This window comes from Papilio polytes, unplaced genomic scaffold, assembly GCF_000836215.1.
Source record: "Papilio polytes unplaced genomic scaffold, Ppol_1.0 DF824158.1, whole genome shotgun sequence".
NCBI lineage: Eukaryota > Metazoa > Arthropoda > Insecta > Lepidoptera > Papilionidae > Papilio > Papilio polytes.
The window spans coordinates 702,068-723,200 of NW_013525046.1; the positions used below are offsets into that span (position 1 = coordinate 702,068).

Consider the following 21,133-nt stretch of genomic DNA (forward strand, 5'->3'; position numbering starts at 1 on the left):
AGGCGCGGTGGTTGTTGAGCCTGGCGACGGGCGTGCAGGGCACGCGCACGTCCAGGATGATCACCTCGCAGGCGTCCATCGCCACTGTTGCCAGGTAGTTAGGGTCCTGCTTGTTCCACGCCAGCCGCAGTAGTGGTGTGTGTTGCGGGTCCTCACGAGTTAAAACAAACGCTTAATTGTGAAAGAAGATTCCTCGGGAGTAATTATCAACTTGACCCTACAGAGGGATAATTTATGCTGCTCCATACATCTTCAGCCGTCATATATTAATTCACTAGCTTATATATAGCTATAAGTGTACCCTCTACCGTGTTTTTTAGTAAAGGGGAAATAGTAAAAATAATAAAACGGCATTTTTATACATTTTCGTGATATACTCCTTTTTGTTTTCTAACTTGAAAATCAGTCAAAGGTAACATGTGAACACCCTAATATTGAAAAAATAGATTTTAAGTACCCAATATTATATAACGCCGGTATCGAATTTGAAACTTCAGGTTAAGGGTTAAGAATATACTCTTTCACACAATTTATACTTTGACCGTGAGACATAGGCGCCAGGCCATACAACTTGCCTATGAATCAGGGACGACCTGAAATGTCTGGTAATGACAATACCAGTAACAGAGAAATTTGACATTTTACATAATTAAATAGATTTTAAAATGTAAAATATACAAGTGGATAATTTCCCAGTGAGGTAGAGAGCAGATACCTCGTATATGATGGTGGAGTGCTCGAGATGGCGCAGGTCGAACATGCGCACGGAGCCGTCGGCGCCGACGGAGGCGAACATGTCGCGGCCGCCGCCCGCGCGGCTGAACGCGATGTCGTACACTTCCTGAACACACGATACTCTATTACCTTCTTTCTTTAAGCGAAAATTAAAAACGGCTCAACTAAAGTTTCAGACCTTCGGGGGACCTTCAGGGCGAGTATAGTCGCAGAGTGCTAGTTGAACGAAAGTGAGTAGCCTACGTGGGCTTCCAGATTATCCTCTACATCTTCATCAAATTTCATTGAAATCCGTTCAGCAGTTTAGGCTACAAACTCTAACAAACATCTATCCATCCATTCATTAAAACTTTCGCATTTATAATATTAGTATGATTGTGTACGAAACCAAATGATTACCTTGTCGTGAGCGATTAGCTGCGTCTTAACATGTCCGGAGACATCATTGACTCGTCCCAGCACCTGCCCCGTCTCCAAGCCCCAGATGGTACAAGTTGTGTCAATACTGCTGGTGCCGATTAAATTGGGGTCCACTTCATTCCAGTCAAAGGATGTGAGAGGAGCACAGAAGTCTGAGTTCTTGTTATTGTTCAACACACACTCGAATAGTGTGTATGGTTCACCAGCACGCCATATACGGAGATAATCACCTAAAAAGTGAATATATACGATTATTCACTCCTTAAAATAAATATAGTGAAAATATATAGCCTATAACATGTCTTAAGTCTAGAGGTATTTATTAAGAAAAGAATTATTAAAATATATGCTGTGAGTGCTGACATCCTATATGACAAAGAAGTGTTTGTTTACAATACATTATGCCCTATTCTCTTGCGGCTTCACCACCACCAATTTCACACAAGAAATTTATTCACCCCCTGAATTAAATAGCATGAATATATAGCGTATAGCGTGCCATTAATGTAGTTTTCTATTAAAATAAGAATTATTCGAAAATACATTGTATTTGCTGACATCATAAATATCAAAGTGTTCTTAAGTTAAGATATATGAATAAAATGTAACTAGAGCCTTAAAAAGCAATTTTGCCTTCTTATAAATGACTAAATATATTTGTGTTTATTAACTAAATGCAGTACTCACCACTTGTAGCGAGCAGATCAGGATACACCCCCTTACTGTCAGGTATCCACATGATCTTGGTGGTGGGGTAGGGGTGGTCAAATGTACTTTTTGCACTGAACTCACTTGTCTCTTCATCTAGGGATATTATTTGTACCTAAATAAAAAGTTAAAATATAAATAAATCATTGAATACTAAGATCCCATCAGATGTTAATTATTAAATGTTCTTGTTTAGAAGGATGGATGTTTGTGTTTTATACTATAAGATAGCCAATGGGCATGTAGCCATGTTAATCTGCCAAAATGACAAAGCAATCGCTGCCCATAATAATTTCAGATGTGTTGCCTAGCCTTAATGAGAGAAATGCGCAGTAAATGTATATTTTCCCCTTCCCATCCTTTTCTTGTAGAATTGGACTGTCGGTGGCTCAGTGGTTTAAACACTTGACATGTAATCCACAGCTCTTAGGTTCGAATCCCGTCGTGTACCAATGTGATTTTCGATTTTTCAAATTTTCATATGTACATAATTTACCCGACGTTCTTACAGTAAAGGAAAACATCGTGATGCCTGCACATATCGAGAAGAAATTCAAAGATATGTGTAAAGTCAATCAACCCGTACTGGACCAGCATGGTTGACTATGGCCTAGTTACCCCTTATTAGGGTAGGCTCCAAGCCCCTCGGTGGGGATGTCTAGTGAGCTTGGTGATGATTCTTTTCTTGTAAGAAACGGTTGGAAAAGGAAAGGGAAAGGTAGCTCCAGATTAACTTAATGGATCATGTTGAAATTTGGCATAGATATGGAACAGTCTGGAAGCACACATAGGCTACTATTAATTTCTTTTTAATTCTGCATAGACAGTTACAGGTGACAGCTATTAGAGTATACTTATTCTAGTGACAATTAAAGTACCTTATTATTATATTCTTCAACAAAACTGCCAAGCGCCAGTCTGAACCGTTTGTCAGGTCTTACTGACCAGTTCATGGAGTACAGTGGCCATGGTGCTTGATATCTGAAATACACAAATAAATGAAAACATTACTGTGAAAACTTCTTCGTTTTTTTTACCTTTTTAATTCCTTATAATGGCTTAAACAATAATCTACCTTGTTTACATGGCCAAGTCTTAATAAAACTTTAAATTCTACTATTTATTGCAGCATCAGTATTTGACTCTCACAGAATATATTAATGTAGTAAAAGGGTTTTCAATACTGTATTTTCTGTACAATTTTTATCACTATTCTGTATTCTACATAAATTATCTTTTTTAAGAAATTGTAAGTTACGATTTCTGAAGTATAGTTAAGTTTGTTTACAATTTATAGTTTAAATCATAGATATTTAAGATTGTCTTACTTGTAAATCTCTTTGCGTTTAGTACTGGAGCTGGTCGTACTTGAGCTGCTATGTGGCATCGACATGTTACAGGTTTTCTTTTACTTGAAAATGTAATAAACCCGATTATTTACAGCGCTTACGATATAATTCATACGTAATAACGTTACAGAATCATATTTACGTTATATAAAAATGTCCTGGCTCCGAACGGTCTTTAATTACAAGATATTTCGTTTTTCTTACTCAAATCAATTAAATAAAGCGGTGTACCGTAAAATTAGTCCAGTCTTGTAATCTACTATTTAGGTTAATACAGTAAAATTATTGTTGTTATGTCGAAATCATTTATTTAAAATGTTTTAAATTGTTATTATTGGCACAAGGTTTATTTTTATTTTATCTTTTATCACATGTAAAAAACAAGCATCATTCAAACCAAAAGCAATTCAATAATTTTGACGTATTAGTGACAGCTGTGACATTTCTAAAAATTAAAAATATGGTGCTCTGTTTACAAAAATGCATTTAAATTAAAATAAACTTAGCCAAATTAAGTTAAGGTGAAATCCCAGAAATAAAAAAGTTATATTCGTTGTAAAATTGTAAACAATAACAATACTAAAACAATTTTAGGGACTTTTTTTCAACCCTTCGCGTCAAAAGATGGCGCTTTTTACAAATTGCTATTATTCCAAACTTGTAGATCGTTTCCCGCGTTAATACAAATGAGCTGTTACATGGAGAATTTTCCTCAATTAATTTCATTTGTTTATAGGTAATCCTGATCATATGGTTTACATAAGTTACGAGAGCGTAAAAATATCTAATTCATATTTAAGCGCGTTATGAGTTTCTGGTAATTCACAATTTCTTTAGTTTACGGGTTTCTGATACACTTCCGTACGAAAGATATGCAAACCTTGTCCACTTCAAATAAAGCAACTAAAGAACTGTCTTACTTTTTAAAACTATTATTTAACAAAGTATGACTTGACGTAAGTTTTGGGACATGGGATTACATCGCAACCTAGATTCTGATTCCGACAATGACATATTCGGCAGTACAATCAACTTATAGATTCCTATCAGGCGCCGCGACTGCCTAAGGACGCCGCTTTCTTTTGCGTGGCCGCTCGAATAGGGATAAGTGATACAAATTGCGTAAATTCTGCCAAGTACTTACGCTGATATTATGCAATGTTTTGTTATTGAATGTGTACTTCTACAGAATAAATCTCGATTGATCTCAATCTGTTTTGCCGTAGAACTATAGATTAAAGTAGAATTAAAATATTTAGAGTAGACAGCAAATGACCTAATATTGTACGGTAACTAATAATTTACTATATTTATTAACCAGAAAATGAAAGTCTGCACAGGTGCATGTTACACATACTATTAATATGAATGAATAATAATTTGTGTCATAGGTTAACCTATTCATTTTATACTTGTACTTTATATTAGTAACTTGTTAGTACGTGTATCCGGTCTCATTTGTTCTTAATTGAACTAGGTTATTGTTAATGTAACACATGTCTACGCACGATTAAAATTCAATTTATTGTTTAACATGAGATAATAACAAGAGGGCGTGTGTTGCCAGGTCAAGGTGGGTTCGAGCGGTAACTAATCTTTTGTCCAAGGCGGGTCTCCATCCGTCAATTTTTGACAGGTGCCCGCCAATTCATATTTAAAGGTTAAAACATCGATATGAAATTAGATCTAGCTTTTTAAATTAATCATTTCGATAAATCTATTGTTAAACTTCAATGTAACAGTTTTAAATGTTATTCTTAGGCGAGAAAGAGAAACCATATTAACAATAGACGTAATAATTTTAATCGTAACAATATATTAAATTATTACAGCCTTGTAGTAAAGGTCAAACGTATTCAGATTATTGGAAATCCATCAATATAGCAGTCGGTACAGGGAAGTGGCCTCACGGTGTTCAGATTAGGCGGGCAACGGGCAACACTGGAGACAATGCCCGGAGACTGGCGTGTACCTTGAACTGACGACCTTTGCCTCTGCGCTAAAACAATTACTAAGACGAAAGGCTTGACCAATTGTGCTTTATATGTTAGCCATACGTTTTTTATAATATGTTATTGCATGATGTAATTAAGGAAAAATAACCTATTAAATAATAAATAAAAATAATTAAAAGAAAAGCTAGTGTCAAACTTGGCTAAAGCTCAAAAGTTTATTTTTTTACTCTCTCTTCTAAAGTAGGGACTGAAATATTTTCAGTTCGTTGAAAAAGACATGGGAGCAATTTCAAAATGACTATAGAGAAATGATATCAGCTCATTTCAATCGTTACAAGGGTATAACATATGTAGATTAGTTTTAGAAACGGGATATATGACTCACGATCATCTACTATTAAAAATGCATAATTTGATAGTCAGCGGTGATATATTGAATAAAGTTAGGCAATATAAATGCGCATAAGTTAATTTATTTAGTTTTTTACGGCGTACGGATTTCCTTATTAACATGAAAGGTTTTAACATTCAAAAACAGATATGTCCTTGACAATTACAACGATTTAATAACACTTCTTCTAGCTCCACAACAGTATCACTTTTACTTTTGAAACAATTCTTATTGCAATAAGATCCGGTTTTTTTAATCTGTCCTAAACATAAAAAACTGAGTCACATTATTTGACCATATAATGAATTAGTAATTATTTGATTTGTATGTATTTATTTTAATATATTAAGGAAACTGTATTCGGATGTAATTAATAAAGATGGCATTATAAATTGTGCTATTAATAAAAAAATAAGACCAATGTAAAGTTCAAGGAAATGTTAACGTTATTGCTTTTATTATATAAATGATTTTGTATTAAATTTTTCGTTCTTCTAAATTAATAAATATTAAGGTAATAGACAGCAAGTAGATAAACAATACGCTGTTAACTTTTCACCAAGGAATCAGTTTCGAAACCAGGCATGGTGGTCCCTCTTATTGCAGCGTGGTAGTTCACCTACAACAAGGATCTATCTGGTCAAAGATGTGGGAATGAATTGCACGAGGGCGTCACTTCCTCTAGTCTGTAGATTGTAGGTGTGAATCGATTTTTGTAGCGATCAATGAGACCTACTATCTATACACAACCACACATTGAACGGAACGTAAATCGATAAATCAAAACATTAAAAGTCATTGATCTTAGCCTGTTCAAATGTAACTGCACACACAATCAGGTTTAGATGAGAGTACGTGTATCGAAAAAAGTAATTTTGCAAACAGTCCTTGACATATCTAGAACAGCGGCTCAATGTGGCAACTTAAACGCATGTCCTAAACAAATACAAAGTACAATTGTACAAACACACGTTCTAATACAAGTGAATAGAGTTCAAATCTGTTTCAATTGAATGTAAATCCAAAATTGTATTGTTCAACTTGCGATGCGGCCCGCGGCAAAGTTATTCGTCTCGGTTTCCGAACGTATCGTAACAAACCTACTGGCTGAATAATCAATGCATTTGCCTCAACAATAATGGCGTCTTGACATATGTCAAATGCTAACTATTCTGCGCGCCAATTTGTAAACGAGGGAAATTGAGCAATCATTAAGGTGTTAAAAGATGCAAATAAATTACATTTGAAATTGGAATGCTTTTTATTTGTAACGATATTTAAAAAAATTAAAAAGGTTTGCTTTGATAAGTAAAACAGAATATGACAATTATCTATTACTTGGTATTTTATGAATATAAGATATTATTTTATGATAAAAGATTTTGAGTTTATATTTTTATTTTATATCTTCTGTAGATGTCTTTAACGGTTATATAGATAGTAATAAAAATATTTTCTACTATATAAGTGTAGCATGTAGCAATAAAGTCTTGTTTGATCTTGCGTAAGTGCGGTAAACGAAGGAAAAGCGTTGGCACCACTCCATATTATTGTCCTAATTGTAAATTGTTACTGAATGGAAGCAATGATCTAAACTTAATACTGTGAGTGTTATGTGTTCGATCATTAATAATTCATATGTATTACAATCTTAACGATTTACGATATCTTCGCGTAAAGTTGGAAGAAATACTTCAATACTACGAGAATGTTTATGCTTGTTACCTAAAGAGATAGACTGTGTTCTGCGAAATCTTTCTAAAACCGATTTACTTTAAAGCGTGGGGTCGCACATCCGGCCTGTACGGCCTGCCCGGCTACACCGCCCCGCCCTCCACAGAACTCACGACTTGAGAGAAAGACGTATCGAGTCAAGGCAATTTAAATTTAATTGTTAAAAAACTAGTTCGACATGCAGTTTAATATAGACTATGATTTCACAATTGTTGTATGTTTTAGATAAAAGATTGGTATGCGTTTTCTTACTATTATCCATTTTATAACTAAAATTATAAATGCGAAAGTTTAGATGGATGGATGTTTGTTAGAGTTTGTAGTCCTAAACTGTTGAACGAATCTAGATTAAATTTGACATAGTTAGATGTAGAAGATAGTCTGTAAGAATATGTAGGCTATTTAATGTTGTTTTTTCAATTTCTCACGGACATAAACACATGCGAAAGCTAGTAATGAAAAAATTTACATTGCTGGGTGGTGTAAATACGTACATATAGTTGTAATGATTCATAGAGTTGGACAGCCGGACAGCCGGACACGCTCCGGCCTTGCTTTGTGTGCTAATACTTCAATGCCCTTGTCCGTCCGGCTACAATACCTTTGATAAAAACATTATTTTTTTGCTGCCTCTATCATTCTTCTAGTCTGGCGGACTTTTAAAGCGTATTTGTCAGATTATGTTAGATTTGATTTTATTTTATGTTACGATCGATTTTCGACTCCAACAGCGACATCATTGCGTTAGTTTTCTTGTTATTTTAAATAAATGATAAAAGTATATAGAGATAGTTTTTCCGAATCAAATAACGTATTTATATCAATGTATATTTTCAGTTTATGACTAATTATGAAGATATTTCGTCACTAAACAATTCTTTTTTTTGTATAAAGGTTAAGTATCTGTAATTATTATTTAAATAAGTCATAGTTGCGAGGTACGTGTTACGAATGTTTCAAAGTACCCAGTATGTACTGAAAACTTGTGTGGGTCATTGAAACTTAACCTTGTGTGAAAGTGAGGCAACACTTATGTTAAGTGAACGCCGCGGATGGGGTACCAATGTACTAATGAAATTGCATCCGGTTACAGATAAAAAAATCTTCGGAAAAATAAAAAAATGGGACAAAGAGTATGTTTTTCACAGTATCAAATGAAACATAAAGTTGTTTATTTTTACTTTATGATCTAGTTAAGAAGATAATAGTTATTCGGTATTTAAGTACACAATTAAATACGTAATAAAAAAGTTTTAATGTTTTAAGAAATTTTAATTACTATGGGAATAACTTTCGCGACATAATCACGTCTGCGTGTGATCGTTGCCCGAATTAATGTTACAGCGAAAGTTATGCGTCACAGGAAAAAAATATTACAATATTTTCTACAAAGGTCTTAGACCTTTACATATTTTCGAAGTAGATTAGGTGGGGGAAGGGATGGATGGCAATGAAAATATATTTATTCCTCTCTACTGTCGATTACAGATACTCTTTGCCACGTTTTTCAGTTAGAGACCTCTTACTCTTTTGTCACTTGACTTAAAAACTATACTAGATATCCGTTAAGGGAAATGATAATGATGTTTATGCTGTTACTACACGTTTATATACGTATATTTACATTGGCATTGTGTTTGTTTTGTTCAAATTTTCATCATGGAACCATTGACTTATAAAGTCCCCCGTGTTAACTGGTACTTTGTGGTCGCTGCCTACGCCGCATGAATATATTCTTTTATCCCACGTTGCACATAAAGCATTTAATATATTTAGCAAACATATAGCCTCCGAAGTGGGCGCCAAACACAGCTGAATGAATAATGAACTCCGCCAATGTTGATCTGTTGCACAATTTTCGTTGCTACCTACCTCATAGTCGTTATTATACGTAATTATAGTCTAAGTGGAAATACATTTTTTATCTTTTTTATTTATCATCTTATCTTAATTTATCTTTTGTAAATAATTAACGTAAATGGCCTAATCTTTTTAATGTATATTACGATTAGAAATTACGTTCTTAACTTTAAACTTGAATGGTTCTATTTTTTCTCGATTGTTTAATTGTTAAATAATGTGAATATCGAAAGTTTGACGGTAAAATTAAAGAGATCCGTCGTAATTATTCTGTGCATTGACCACAGGATAAATCGTTAAGTAACTATTCATTGTAATTTATTTCTTATTTGAGTGTTTAAACATAAGTTTAAATATCGACATAATGTTGAGTTTTTGGTATTGTCATAGATTAAGTTATTTGAATATGTATGTATACTACATTTGTAGGTTATTTTTTTCAATTTTATTTAGAAGAAATTTTCCAATGTTTAAGTGTGGAAAGTTTTTTTCTACTTTCTCCAGACAAATTGTTGTTGGATTCTGGATTATGGAAATAGGAAGTGTTAGATCCAGATCGATTGGTGTCTTTGCAGTGAAAATTCAAACGTAATTAATATAATAACGCGTTTGGTGGGAGGGTATATATTGCGCGCGTGCCCGCCGCCGCCATTCTCCGCGCGCACACCGCGCATGCGCCCCGCTCGCGAGTGACAAGTGACAGTTGACAGTTCACCAACAAAATGACCGCCAAAATTTACGTAAGTGTCAAAATTAAGTGATTTATAGGATTGATGTGTTATTATAAAAGTTGATTGGAATTATTTAAATACATTAATATACATAATTAATTATTAAAATTATTTTGCTATGTTTAAAAAAGCTTCGGAGGAAAGTGAAAATATTTTTTTTTCTTAATGAATTTTGTTACTTCCATAAACTATTAATTGTATATTTTTATAGTAATAATCGTGGTTTCAGGAACACCAAATTAAACAAGAAATTTTTGGATAATTTATTTTTGTGAACTGTGAATTCAGTGATTCGATAAATTATGTATAGTTTCAGTGAGCCGTGATCCTTAAACCATAATCAAATAAATGAATAAAAAATACGTAAATTTTTAACGAAATACACTTTTATAAATTTTAACTACATTTCTTAATAATTAAGGCAAATTGTTTACAAAGTATTTCCCAAGTAAATTGGCATTATTTTTAAACGCGTTGATGTCTTTAACAGTCAACAGTCGAAGCTTAGTTTTACTCCATTTTTAAATAACAATTAAGATATATTAGGTAAAATATTACAAGAAACTGTTCGTTAAATTCAGATAATTAACAAAGAAGTTATTGCTGAAACTACTTCATGCTTATTTATCTTTAGTTCGTCTGCGTGCAGAATGTAATTGCATTGCCAGCATTTGTGGGCAGTGAGTAAGACATTTTGTGTGAACTTATTGTGTGCCTTGTTTGTAGGTCGGGGCATTTCGAATGTCTGTTTCCAGATCATTCTGATAAACTCGTTTTATATTTAAACATTGTTGCTATGTTATAATTGTTAAAATTATTTCAAAGCTTTTGCAACCTAGAATTTTTTTTTATTTGCTTTGAACACAAGCTGAATAGAATATAGAAAAGAATTTATTAATAACATTTAATTATATTATTAAAGTTTTTTTTTTAACATCAGTAGATATTTGTTAATTTACTAATAATTCCCATTACCATTCCAACTAAGCTTTAGGCTTGTGCTAGGATATGGTTCACGACGATAGTCGAATGGCGGGATTCGAACCGTCGACCGCAAGATCGGTAGTCCGTACCCCAAACCTTTAGGCCATAAGGCAGTTTGTTTTAAAAGTTTGTATTTTATTCAATTTAATCATTTAGTAGTGTGTTATTATCGTAGTAACTGTTTGTAATCTTTTTCTGATTGAATTTGTAATCGCAAAAATTATAGCAACAATTCCGGTTTAAATGCAAATTTTCCATTGAGATAATTGTGGCACTCGGTAGATTGGGCAACTGCTGACTGTACCTAAGTACTTGTTTCTGCTAGCTGTACCTAGGTACGGTTAGAAAGGACAATTGCTGGTCCGGTTCAATGACCCTCTTACTAAATTTATATCGAATCTCAACATGAACTTAGTACATATAAAATACTGAATTTTAATCTGTGTGTATCTCGATATGTTTCTCAAATATTTTACGATCTCATTTATTTCAGATTCACTTCATATTTTACAAATTACAAAAATTAATTTATATTAAAACATGTGTTTTAAATAAATAATATTTAATTAAACAAGAAAACCAGACATTTCATAGCAAAGAATCTTAGTTTAATTGTTTAAACTAAGCATTTACAATATAAACAACAAGGTTATTTCTATTATTAATAATTACTGTACAAAGTAATGACTTTATGAGTAAAACTCAAAACGTATACGCAATAGAAACGCAAGTACGTGTATGTACTAACTGTTTCCAAACGTTAGTGAAAAGCGGTGACAGAAATAGAGTTAATAGTCGTAGACTAGTTACCACCTGTTATCAACTAACGTTAACGTTATTAACGTTACATAACTTCACTATTTCTGATTTAAAATAATCAGATTTTATTAAGTTTTCATTGGTTGATCATTGTAGAAATTTTTATCATAATAATATGTTTTAAGTTATGAAGAGATATATTCTTTTTGCAAATTTATGGAAATATCTTTATGGTATATGATTTAGACTAGATGTCTTCGTTTACTTAAAACAAATTTGATAAAATCGATTATTCAGCGTTGACTTTTCTAATTACTCTTAGGTGACTCAATTTATTTATCTTTAGTGAATTTTTTCTACGACTCTTTTTACTGCAACTGAGCCAGTTCGTTTTAAGGTAATCGGTTGGCACAGACAAGAAATGTTCTAAATTATCGTGACATACTTTTTCGCATTTCTCATGTATTACTAGAGGGACACTAAAAGATTGGCATTCGAAAAGGCCTTTTACAATTTTAAAGACAATTTATTAATAAAAAAAAAGATAACAAGGGTTCATTACACTCTATTACAGAAACGAACTGGCAGCTAATTTTCGTTCGTTTTAATGACAATTATTTTTTTTAAAAAGACAACAGGATTTCATTACACTCTATTACAGAAACGAACTGGCCCCTAATTTTCGGTTGTTTACTAAAAAAAGAAAACATCTACGATTAAAGCAATGTAACTGATCTCTATAAATGGACAGATCGTGTTTTGGGAATGACATCTTTTGTATCATTCCGACTTAAACTGGCCCCTTGAAGTTTTGTATATTCCATCAAGTCGAATCCTTACCTGTTTTATAACCTGTCTATAGAGATTTCCAACTAAAGATTTTACAAATAATTCAAGAGTAGGTGTACGATGTAGTTAATACTCAGAATTGACATATAATCATCATTATCATTAGAGAATAAATACTTTCCACAGGTAAAGGTCGTTGCTTCTGTGCTGTACACAATAATTATGTACGCGTAATCATTGCTTAAGGAAGAATAAATGCAATACATTCTAATAATATTACTTTTAGAAACAAACAAGAATAAATATCCAAACTCCTGCGATCAAATCACGAGAATATTAAATTAAAAAGAAAATACCTTGTTAACTATACACGTAGAAAAAGAAATCGAATTTATCTTGTCTAAATGGGATCAGTTTTTAATATAAGGATATAATGGAGTTATTTAATAGTGAGTTTGGAATCAGTAAACTAAAAAGTTACAAGAAACCAGAGGGTTTTTCTTACAATTAAGACATAAATCTATACTATTATAATAAAGCGTAAACACACACCTCTTTGTTGCCTAAGATTGCAATTACAGCATATTTTTTAATAATCCTTTTTTTAATAAAAAGCCCTACACGTCACGCTTTAGGCTATATTTCCACGACATTAGACTTAGGGGTAAATGTTTTGGATAAAAACCCTAATGTGGGAAAGAGACCATAAGTTGCTGCCAACATCAAGAAAGTAAGATTGCTAAGGTTTGTCATGTCATGTCATTTTGACATTTGCTATTGATAAGTTGACAAATGTAAACAATAAAATAATTTTTTTATAATTTCATGCGGATGAAGCCGCACGGGAACAGCCAGTGTTTTAATAAACTAATTACTTGTTAAACTTGTTATATAAATCAATAGAGAACAGGCGAGGTGTCTCATAAATTGATTACAGTATATATTTCAATATTTCGATGACGTCACAGTGCAGTTAGCTCTGATTGCCTGTTTTTGTCGCTTTAGTAACATCGCTGTACTGGTGACTCCGTCAGCTGATTGCATTCCGCTGTTAAATTACTATTACTCCAGAATCTAGATTAATTTACAAATAAGAATCAGGAATTGAAGTATTGTAAAACATTTTCACATCATTTTCCAGTCTGTTTCACCTTTTAATACGTTGACCGGCTCTCGATGTGTCCACGATATGTGTGAAAATCTTTGCAGCACTGAATGTGTTAATAGTATCACAATATTAAAACAAAATGTCTTGTAAACTTCACATTAGAAGTCGAATATAGTACAGTTTTTAATGTCTTTGTTAATGTGTTACGCAAGCTTGCAAATTTCGTTTGTTACCTCTTAGATAAATCGTAATGTATTGTATGTAGGAGTAAAATGTCGTGACCGTCATATTTCCGGGTCCCTAAGCTTGAGAACTGGGCCGTGTTGTGCCACAAAGCGCCCCGGATCAAGTATGACCTTGAATTACACATTTTAAAACTAAGTTACGAAATATAATAAAGACCTAGATTAAGTTAAGACAATAGTTTAAGGGTGAGTTGCATCAAATCGCTGGTTATCGTAAAAGTTATAATAGGGTTACAAGTGCAAAAACATATTCTCACAGAGGTTTTATGTGTTTTTCGTTTTTACAATGGAAACATTTAAACCTGAATGTCACTAAAGTGTCAAGTTGGTGTCAAGAATGACATTTACGTTAATTAAAATGTTTGGAAATTCATGTTTCGCCGATTATATTTATGTATCATACGCATGCTATTTTATAGTGAAATAAACTTTTTGCCCACGAAGATGGAGAAAATGGCAAACTCTTGTGAAAATAAACTAGTTTGGGCCATTATTGAAACTGTATTTACTTTACTACTCAAATATGTAGCAAAAATGAAGCAATAAAATTATACAAATATAAATGCATCTTATTTATTTTCCATATTATAAATTGTCCTGTCAATGCATATTATAAATTGACCTTTTATAGAGGACATTTTTTTAAATAAGAGAAAAGGGACAAGCGCTGTTGCTATGGCCTTAGACACTCGAAATTTGTCCAAACTGAATGTTTGGCCAAATTTCGAGTTCCATCTTGGAAATCCATTATTTCCGAGCACGCAAGACTTTATTCTTCTGGATTATGTATAGGATAATAGTAGATATTTTCTTTTTCCATTACTTTTTCCATTATTTGTGCTTTTGAAGATAAGAGCTTGTGACAGTTGACACTACCGAACTGACACTAACCGTAACGCTAACTATAACCGCCCAAAATCGGGCGGTTATGATTAGTGTCAAATATGACGTCATTTTGACCAGCGCAAAACTGGTGTAGCGAATATCATGAACATCCGAAGACGTAACCATCGGGAATGTGCTGGTTAAGGTTTATAGTTAGTTAATGTAACTCATCCTTAGTAAATTTTAAGATTATTCCAAATATTACCATTTTAAATAATTTTAACTTTAACGGTAACCGGCGATATGGTGCAACTCACCCTAAGAGATTTTTAAGTCAAATCTTTAGTTTTTTAAGTTAAGATTAGTAAATCTTGTATCAATTCAATCCATTAACCCAATAGTATAATAAAACTGGCAAACATCGACTTTGAAGATGCGCTTAGCGCCGTTCTATTCTATTTATAAGTTAAAAGTTACGAGTCGCCGGCGCAGGCGCAGGTCAGCTTTAATGTAAGATAACATAACGCGACCTGCGCATACATAAATCACGCATACGCATGCATGTTGACAGATTGCGAGATGTCATCTCCACTTTGATGTTGCAGTTTTTGCGACACATTCGCATCTTTCACGTGTTTTCTAATACATTTGTTACAAAAAACAAAAACTTTCTATACGTGTTTGTTTATTTTTTAACTATAAAATCGTTCTCACTAAGAGAGTTATTATAACCTCTAAGAGTTGTTTATGTAACAATTAAGCGATTGTTAGTGCGGCAGGTTAAAAGTTGTAGTCTAGGGCATTGCCAGTCGATGATCTAGACTAGGTTTACAGGCGATTATCTTCAATAATAAGTTGTTATTCAAACTACTATGTAGTTTTTTAGGCATCTGCCCTACTTCACCCCTGTTGACGGCCAGGGATTTAGTTGCAACCACTATCCACTTACCATCTTTATATAATTAGCGCTATTTCACAATTATTACTTAAATGAAACTTAATTAATATTAAATTACAGTCACACTTTTCATTGTCATAAGTAATTAAGGCAATAGCCGTAATGCAGCCTTGCTGGGACACTAACGGCACAATAACATATTACTTACTTAGCTCCCACGCTTGGGAACCGCTCGGGGAAAACCGCCGCAAAAACCTTCTCAGCGTCTTTAGTTATAGATTTGCCAACACATTTATGTGTTGCGAGTTTTTAAATGTTTCTATACTTTCACATGGTTTTAAGTTTAAAGAAATTATGACAGATTAGCTATTTCACGCGACTGTCCGCTCGGAATTAAAAAAATATTAATATGTGTGTTTAACTTGTCACCGACAGCGCGGTAGCCAAAAATACAAAACTAAAACTTCTTCTAATTAAAACATATTTTTCATTGTATTCAATTTATTTACTTTTATTCAAGCTTATTTACATTTTTACAAATTGCAAAACTATCCGGCGATTACAACTTGTAAGCGTCTATTTTTCTTCTATTGTTTTTCCACTACTTTTTAATAAAAAACAATGCAAACGTCTTGGTGGCCAGTTGCAACCTCTTTGGCTGTATCCGTACTGCTTGTCAGCCAAGGATTATGTTCTACATCTGTGCCAAATTTAAACTAGACCCGTTGATCTGTTACGGAGATACGTAGTAAAAACATCCATCCATCTATCCACCTCGTCATTTTATATTTATATTAGTAAGAAGTAAGATAATAAAAGGCTCTGTAAAAATAAAATAGTGATAAAAGACAAGTTAACAAAAATGTTTGCGGCACGTCGTAAAAGATGTAAGTGACATTAACTTATCTAACACACCTGTGCAAGTGGTGCAACGAGTTAAGTTACGTCAAGTTGGCGTTTAATAAGTTGGCGGGCGACGGCACGAGCTTTAATGATCTAAGTTACCAACTTGAAAACACTAATAAAACTAGAAGCTAGCAAGACTTTTGACGAGACCGCTTAAGTTATCAAGTTACAGAGTATTTTGCGCATATAAGATGACTTGTGTTTATTAAATTCTATTCTTTACATAAGTAAAGTGTTTAAATTATATTTAACAGTTCATATATAGATTTTAACAGATAATAGTTAATTTTCTTTTAATTTCTCACCAAAAATGTATCACTTTGTAAGGGAAGTCCTTGGCTACTTAAAATCAGGAATCCTAGTTAAGTCGTCAAAGCAACACTGATTTATGTAATTAACATTGGTGAGCAATAAAGATATTCTTATTCTTATAATCTCACTAATATTATAAATGCGAAAGTTTAGATTTATGTTTGTTAGAGTTTGTAGCCTAAACTACTGAACGGATCTCTACGTAGCATAGATGTATAGGATAGTCTGGAAGAACTAGGCAACTTCCTTTTGTTATTTTACGTCCATGATGACGGAGTCGCGGTCGAGTAGATACAAGTAAATGACGAACATACAATTACATTTGACATATATTAATTTGTAAATTAACAAATGAAGCAATTAAACATATGAGGAGGTATTCGGAAGTGGCAAAGGCAATAGCGTGTGACAGACTAATTATCCGAAACTAACGAGTAAATGACATGTTACTTAAGTAATTTGTCAATATTAATTTGTTCCTTCTTGGATATTGTCAGAAATGTTCTGGTAATGTCAAAAATTTTAGTATAAATCTAAATACTGCAAAAATGATGATAGATATCGTTTTTGACCGACTTCCCAAAAGAAGGAGGGACTCAATTCGTCTGTATGTTTTTTTTATGTTACGGCGCTAGTGGACCGATTTTGATAATTCTTTTTTTATCCTAAAGGTAATGCTTGCAGGTAGGTCCCATTTTTTTTGGTTGATTTTAGTAATAGAACTGTTTAATGTCGTATATCTTCTAAAAATTACCTCAAATAAAAGGATCTATACTAGTAGTGAACGACAGTTGTATTTTTATACAGTCTTTTGGCGTTTCAAATATGTTAATCTATACTAATGTAATAAAGCGTAAACACACACTTCTTTGTTACCTAAAATGTCAATTACAGCATATTTTTGAATAATCCTTTTTTTAATAAAAAGCTCTACACTTACGTCACGCTTTAACCTATTTATTTTCACGCCATTATACTTAGGCAGTAAATATTTTGTATAAAAACCCTAACGTGGGAAAGAGACCAAAAGTTGCTGCCAACATCAAGGAAGCAAGATTGCTATAATAAGGTAAAAGGTATTTTGACATTTGCAACTGAGAATTTGACAAATGTAAATAAAGTTTTTATAATTTCATGTGGATGAAGCCGTGTGGGAACTAGCTAGTTATAGATATAATTAAATTAGGGACACATAGGAAGGGGAAATGTCCTTTCTGTGCGTCCCGTTATCCGTTAAACGTACTTAACACAGTTGACGATATATACGATAACGATGTTGGTCAGCGTTCTCTAACGACCAAAATACAAGTGGCCGCTTGCTCATTTACTTTATGATATGAACTACGTTTTGAACAGTTTTCATTAATTATGAGTCAGTAAACAAATACTACAGTTATTGTTTCATTGACGTTGAACTCAAGGAAGTAAAATCGTGAGAATTGTAGAGAAAATAATGTTAATGACATTGTCCGTTGTTTCCAGAAAGTGAAAGAGATTACACAACTTTGTATGGCTTGTTGAACATTAACATGCAAGTGTATTTTTTGAGGTTTTGTTACGAAAATGGAAATCATCTCACGGACGGTTGTCATTTTTCGCATTTCTGATGAAGCTTTTTCATACATAAAGTATTGAATAGCTTAGTTTATTTAGTTCACGTTTACATCAATATTGAGTTAATTGTTTTCTTAAGTTTTATCGCAGAAAAACAATATCGTAAACATTAATTATTTGTGTCATTGAAAAGTGTCATATAAAAGACATAAACGCATATACTCTACGACATTCAACACAATTCAGTTTTACTTGATTCAAACGATGTATAAATGCTGTTATAATCGGTATACATACATATTTAAAGGCGTATTTATAATTTATTTCTAGTTCTTTTATAACCTAGTGCATACGTTTTATAGCGTTTTTCAACGCTAGACCATTCATTACGTGTAAAATTCAGATAAGAGATGTTTATCTGAGAAGGCCTCTACACAAAGTGCAATAAATTCTCTAGAGGCACCTCAGGTATTGTGGCTTTGTTACTGTAGCCTTGTCGAGACCAGAAATAAGTAATAAAAAACTTTATTTCTTGTTGGACTTCTTGCCTTTAGAGATAAATACATCGCTATTGAAAAAGTTTTCTTGAGCCAAAAATAGAAATCAAAGTATGACTATAAGAAAGGAATTATTCGATATCAAGATGCGAGAATTTAATAAATTTTAGAATAGTTCCTACAGTATGTAGAACTTGTTCTTGCTTAGATAAAACTAAGTTGCAGTAAGAACTAAGTTGTACTTTTATATAGTAATTTGATATAGAAATCAATTAAATGTAGAGTGTCGGATTGATTTGCATAATTTCAGACGATAAAGCTTGGCGGACTTTCAGATGGTTGTCATCTAGAGCGCGGTAACTACCATTTCCTTGTCAAAGATCTGTACTTTGTAATTTTCCATCTTTCCAGTCGCTGGTGAAGTTAAATTATGTAATTCATAGAGTATAGTTAACGGCTAGACATTTAGATCACATCTAAACTGTCGCGTTCTTCGTAATTCTTCATTCATTTGTTTTTTTCATTGCTAATTTAATTTTCATATAACGACAATTAAGTAGTTGAAAAATAAATTTAACTAGCTGTTCCCACGCCACTTCGCATGAAATTATGAAAAGTTTATTTCATTGTTTACATTTCTCAAATTATCAATAGCAAATGTCAAAATGACATGACATGACAAACCTTGGCAATCTTGTTTCCTTAATGTTGGCAGCATCTTATGGTCTCTTTCCCACATTAGGGATTTTATCCATAATGTTTACCCCCTAAGTTTAATGGCGTGAAAATATATAGCTTAAAGCGTGACGTAAGTGTAGGGCTTTTTATTAAAAAAAGAATTATTTAAAAAATATGCTGTAATTGCTGACATCTTAGGCAACAAAGAAGTGTGTGTTTACGCTTTATTATATTAAGTATAGAGTTATATTTAAATGCAATGTGAATTGACTGTTAGAAATTAGATATGTATATGACACACAGACTAATAAAATTCCCCACTATATATATACACTAGACAGTACGTAATATCTCATTGCTTAATAATTTAATGGTGCAAGACCCCTGCTCTACATTCCGCCCTTCAGACCGGTTGGTTACGGAGCCCTACGGTCATCTAGTTCTGTTACGTAATTCTCACTGCTTTAGAGCTTGTCATTCTACGGATAGTGTTTCTTTTTTTAAAATCAACATCTACAGACTCTTGGTCCGTATTCTTTTTTGTACAGTTTATGTCTTTTTTTCTTTCTTTTGTTGCATAATCCTTGTGCTACATTAATTAGTTACGAATAGTGTTAAAGTGAAGACAATTGAAGATACAGGGATACTTTGCATCTTTACTATTTATCGAACTTTAGTTAGTAAAATAATGGAGTATTAATACTTTATTTGAAAAGTATCTTTATATGTAAGTGGTTATTTAGTTCTTATTAAGTAAACAACATCAGCCCTTATCCTCACGGAGGGTACAGTACTGCTTCATACATCTTTATCAGGCATCATATCTAAATTCATTCCCTTCCTTAAGAATATCTTCTTTCGTCTATACTTTCTTCGGTCTTCCACTATCTTTGTTATCTATGGGATAGATGTTTCAATGTTTGGATAGGCGAATGTTTATTACAACGCATCTTTTAAACGGGTTTGACGAAATTTGACACAGATGTAGGACATTGTCTGAAAGTTAAAAGCAACTGACTAACTAAATTTTTTTTATTCCGAGCAGATGAAGTTGCAGATAGTAAGCGCGTGAGAAGGTGGCAAATAGTAATAGAGCAGCTGTCTTTTCTACTTTTTACAACTTTTGTACAAATTTTTATTCATTTATGTCCTTACTACACTATAGAGGCTGTTGAGGTAAAACCAAGTCAAGTAACTAGGCTTTGTTTTAATAAGAAATATACCTTTGTTTCGTATATTCTTAAATATTGAATTACAGTTACAGTTGCGTTCTTATGTAACTGTATACAATCAGAACTAGATATCATGTTTGTTGAGTAATTACAAATGTTACCGTTAGTTATTGAACCGCAAAACTCTACAAGTACTTAAAGATCCTGTGTATGTGTATTCTTGAAAGATTTATTGTGTGTATTATGTAAATTGTAACTATGTATACTAGTTGCGATTCCTTCTAAACACTACTTTCTGGTTGCAATAATTATTCTTAACAAAATGTCGATATTAATGTCAGTTGAAAGTATTATAATTAACATCTGTACCTAAGTTAAAAGTTTACGAGCAAATTTTGATCTTTCAGAATTTGGTTCTCAAAAATTAATCGATCTAACTTATTTCTTAACTACCTTTCGCCCGCAACTACATTCGCGTGGAATTAAAAAAAAACAAAAGTGATTAGCCTATGTGTTCTTCCAG

General features: G+C 32.8%; 2 protein-coding genes across 2 annotated transcripts in view; one reads left to right on the forward strand and one right to left on the reverse strand.

The window, feature by feature from the left end:
* The window catches only part of LOC106111553 (DDB1- and CUL4-associated factor 7), a 5,354-nt gene extending 1,727 nt beyond the window's left edge, over nt 1–3,627 (reverse strand). Inside the window, exons 1-7 of the mRNA XM_013293677.1 lie at nt 3,355–3,627; nt 3,192–3,274; nt 2,742–2,844; nt 1,843–1,978; nt 1,135–1,385; nt 716–841; nt 1–151 (exon numbers count right to left, since the gene is read on the reverse strand). The exon at nt 1–151 is cut by the window's left edge and continues 3 nt beyond it. Of these exons, the coding sequence (XP_013149131.1) occupies nt 1–151; nt 716–841; nt 1,135–1,385; nt 1,843–1,978; nt 2,742–2,844; nt 3,192–3,256 (832 nt within the window). The 5' untranslated portion in view covers nt 3,257–3,274; nt 3,355–3,627. The remainder of the gene's footprint in view (nt 152–715; nt 842–1,134; nt 1,386–1,842; nt 1,979–2,741; nt 2,845–3,191; nt 3,275–3,354) is intronic.
* A 6,164-nt stretch (nt 3,628–9,791) lies between these two features.
* LOC106111629 (pollen-specific leucine-rich repeat extensin-like protein 2) overlaps nt 9,792–21,133 on the forward strand; it is a 29,651-nt gene continuing 18,309 nt past the window's right edge. The window contains exon 1 of the mRNA XM_013293765.1: nt 9,792–9,892. Within this exon, the coding sequence (XP_013149219.1) occupies nt 9,875–9,892 (18 nt within the window). The 5' untranslated portion in view covers nt 9,792–9,874. The remainder of the gene's footprint in view (nt 9,893–21,133) is intronic.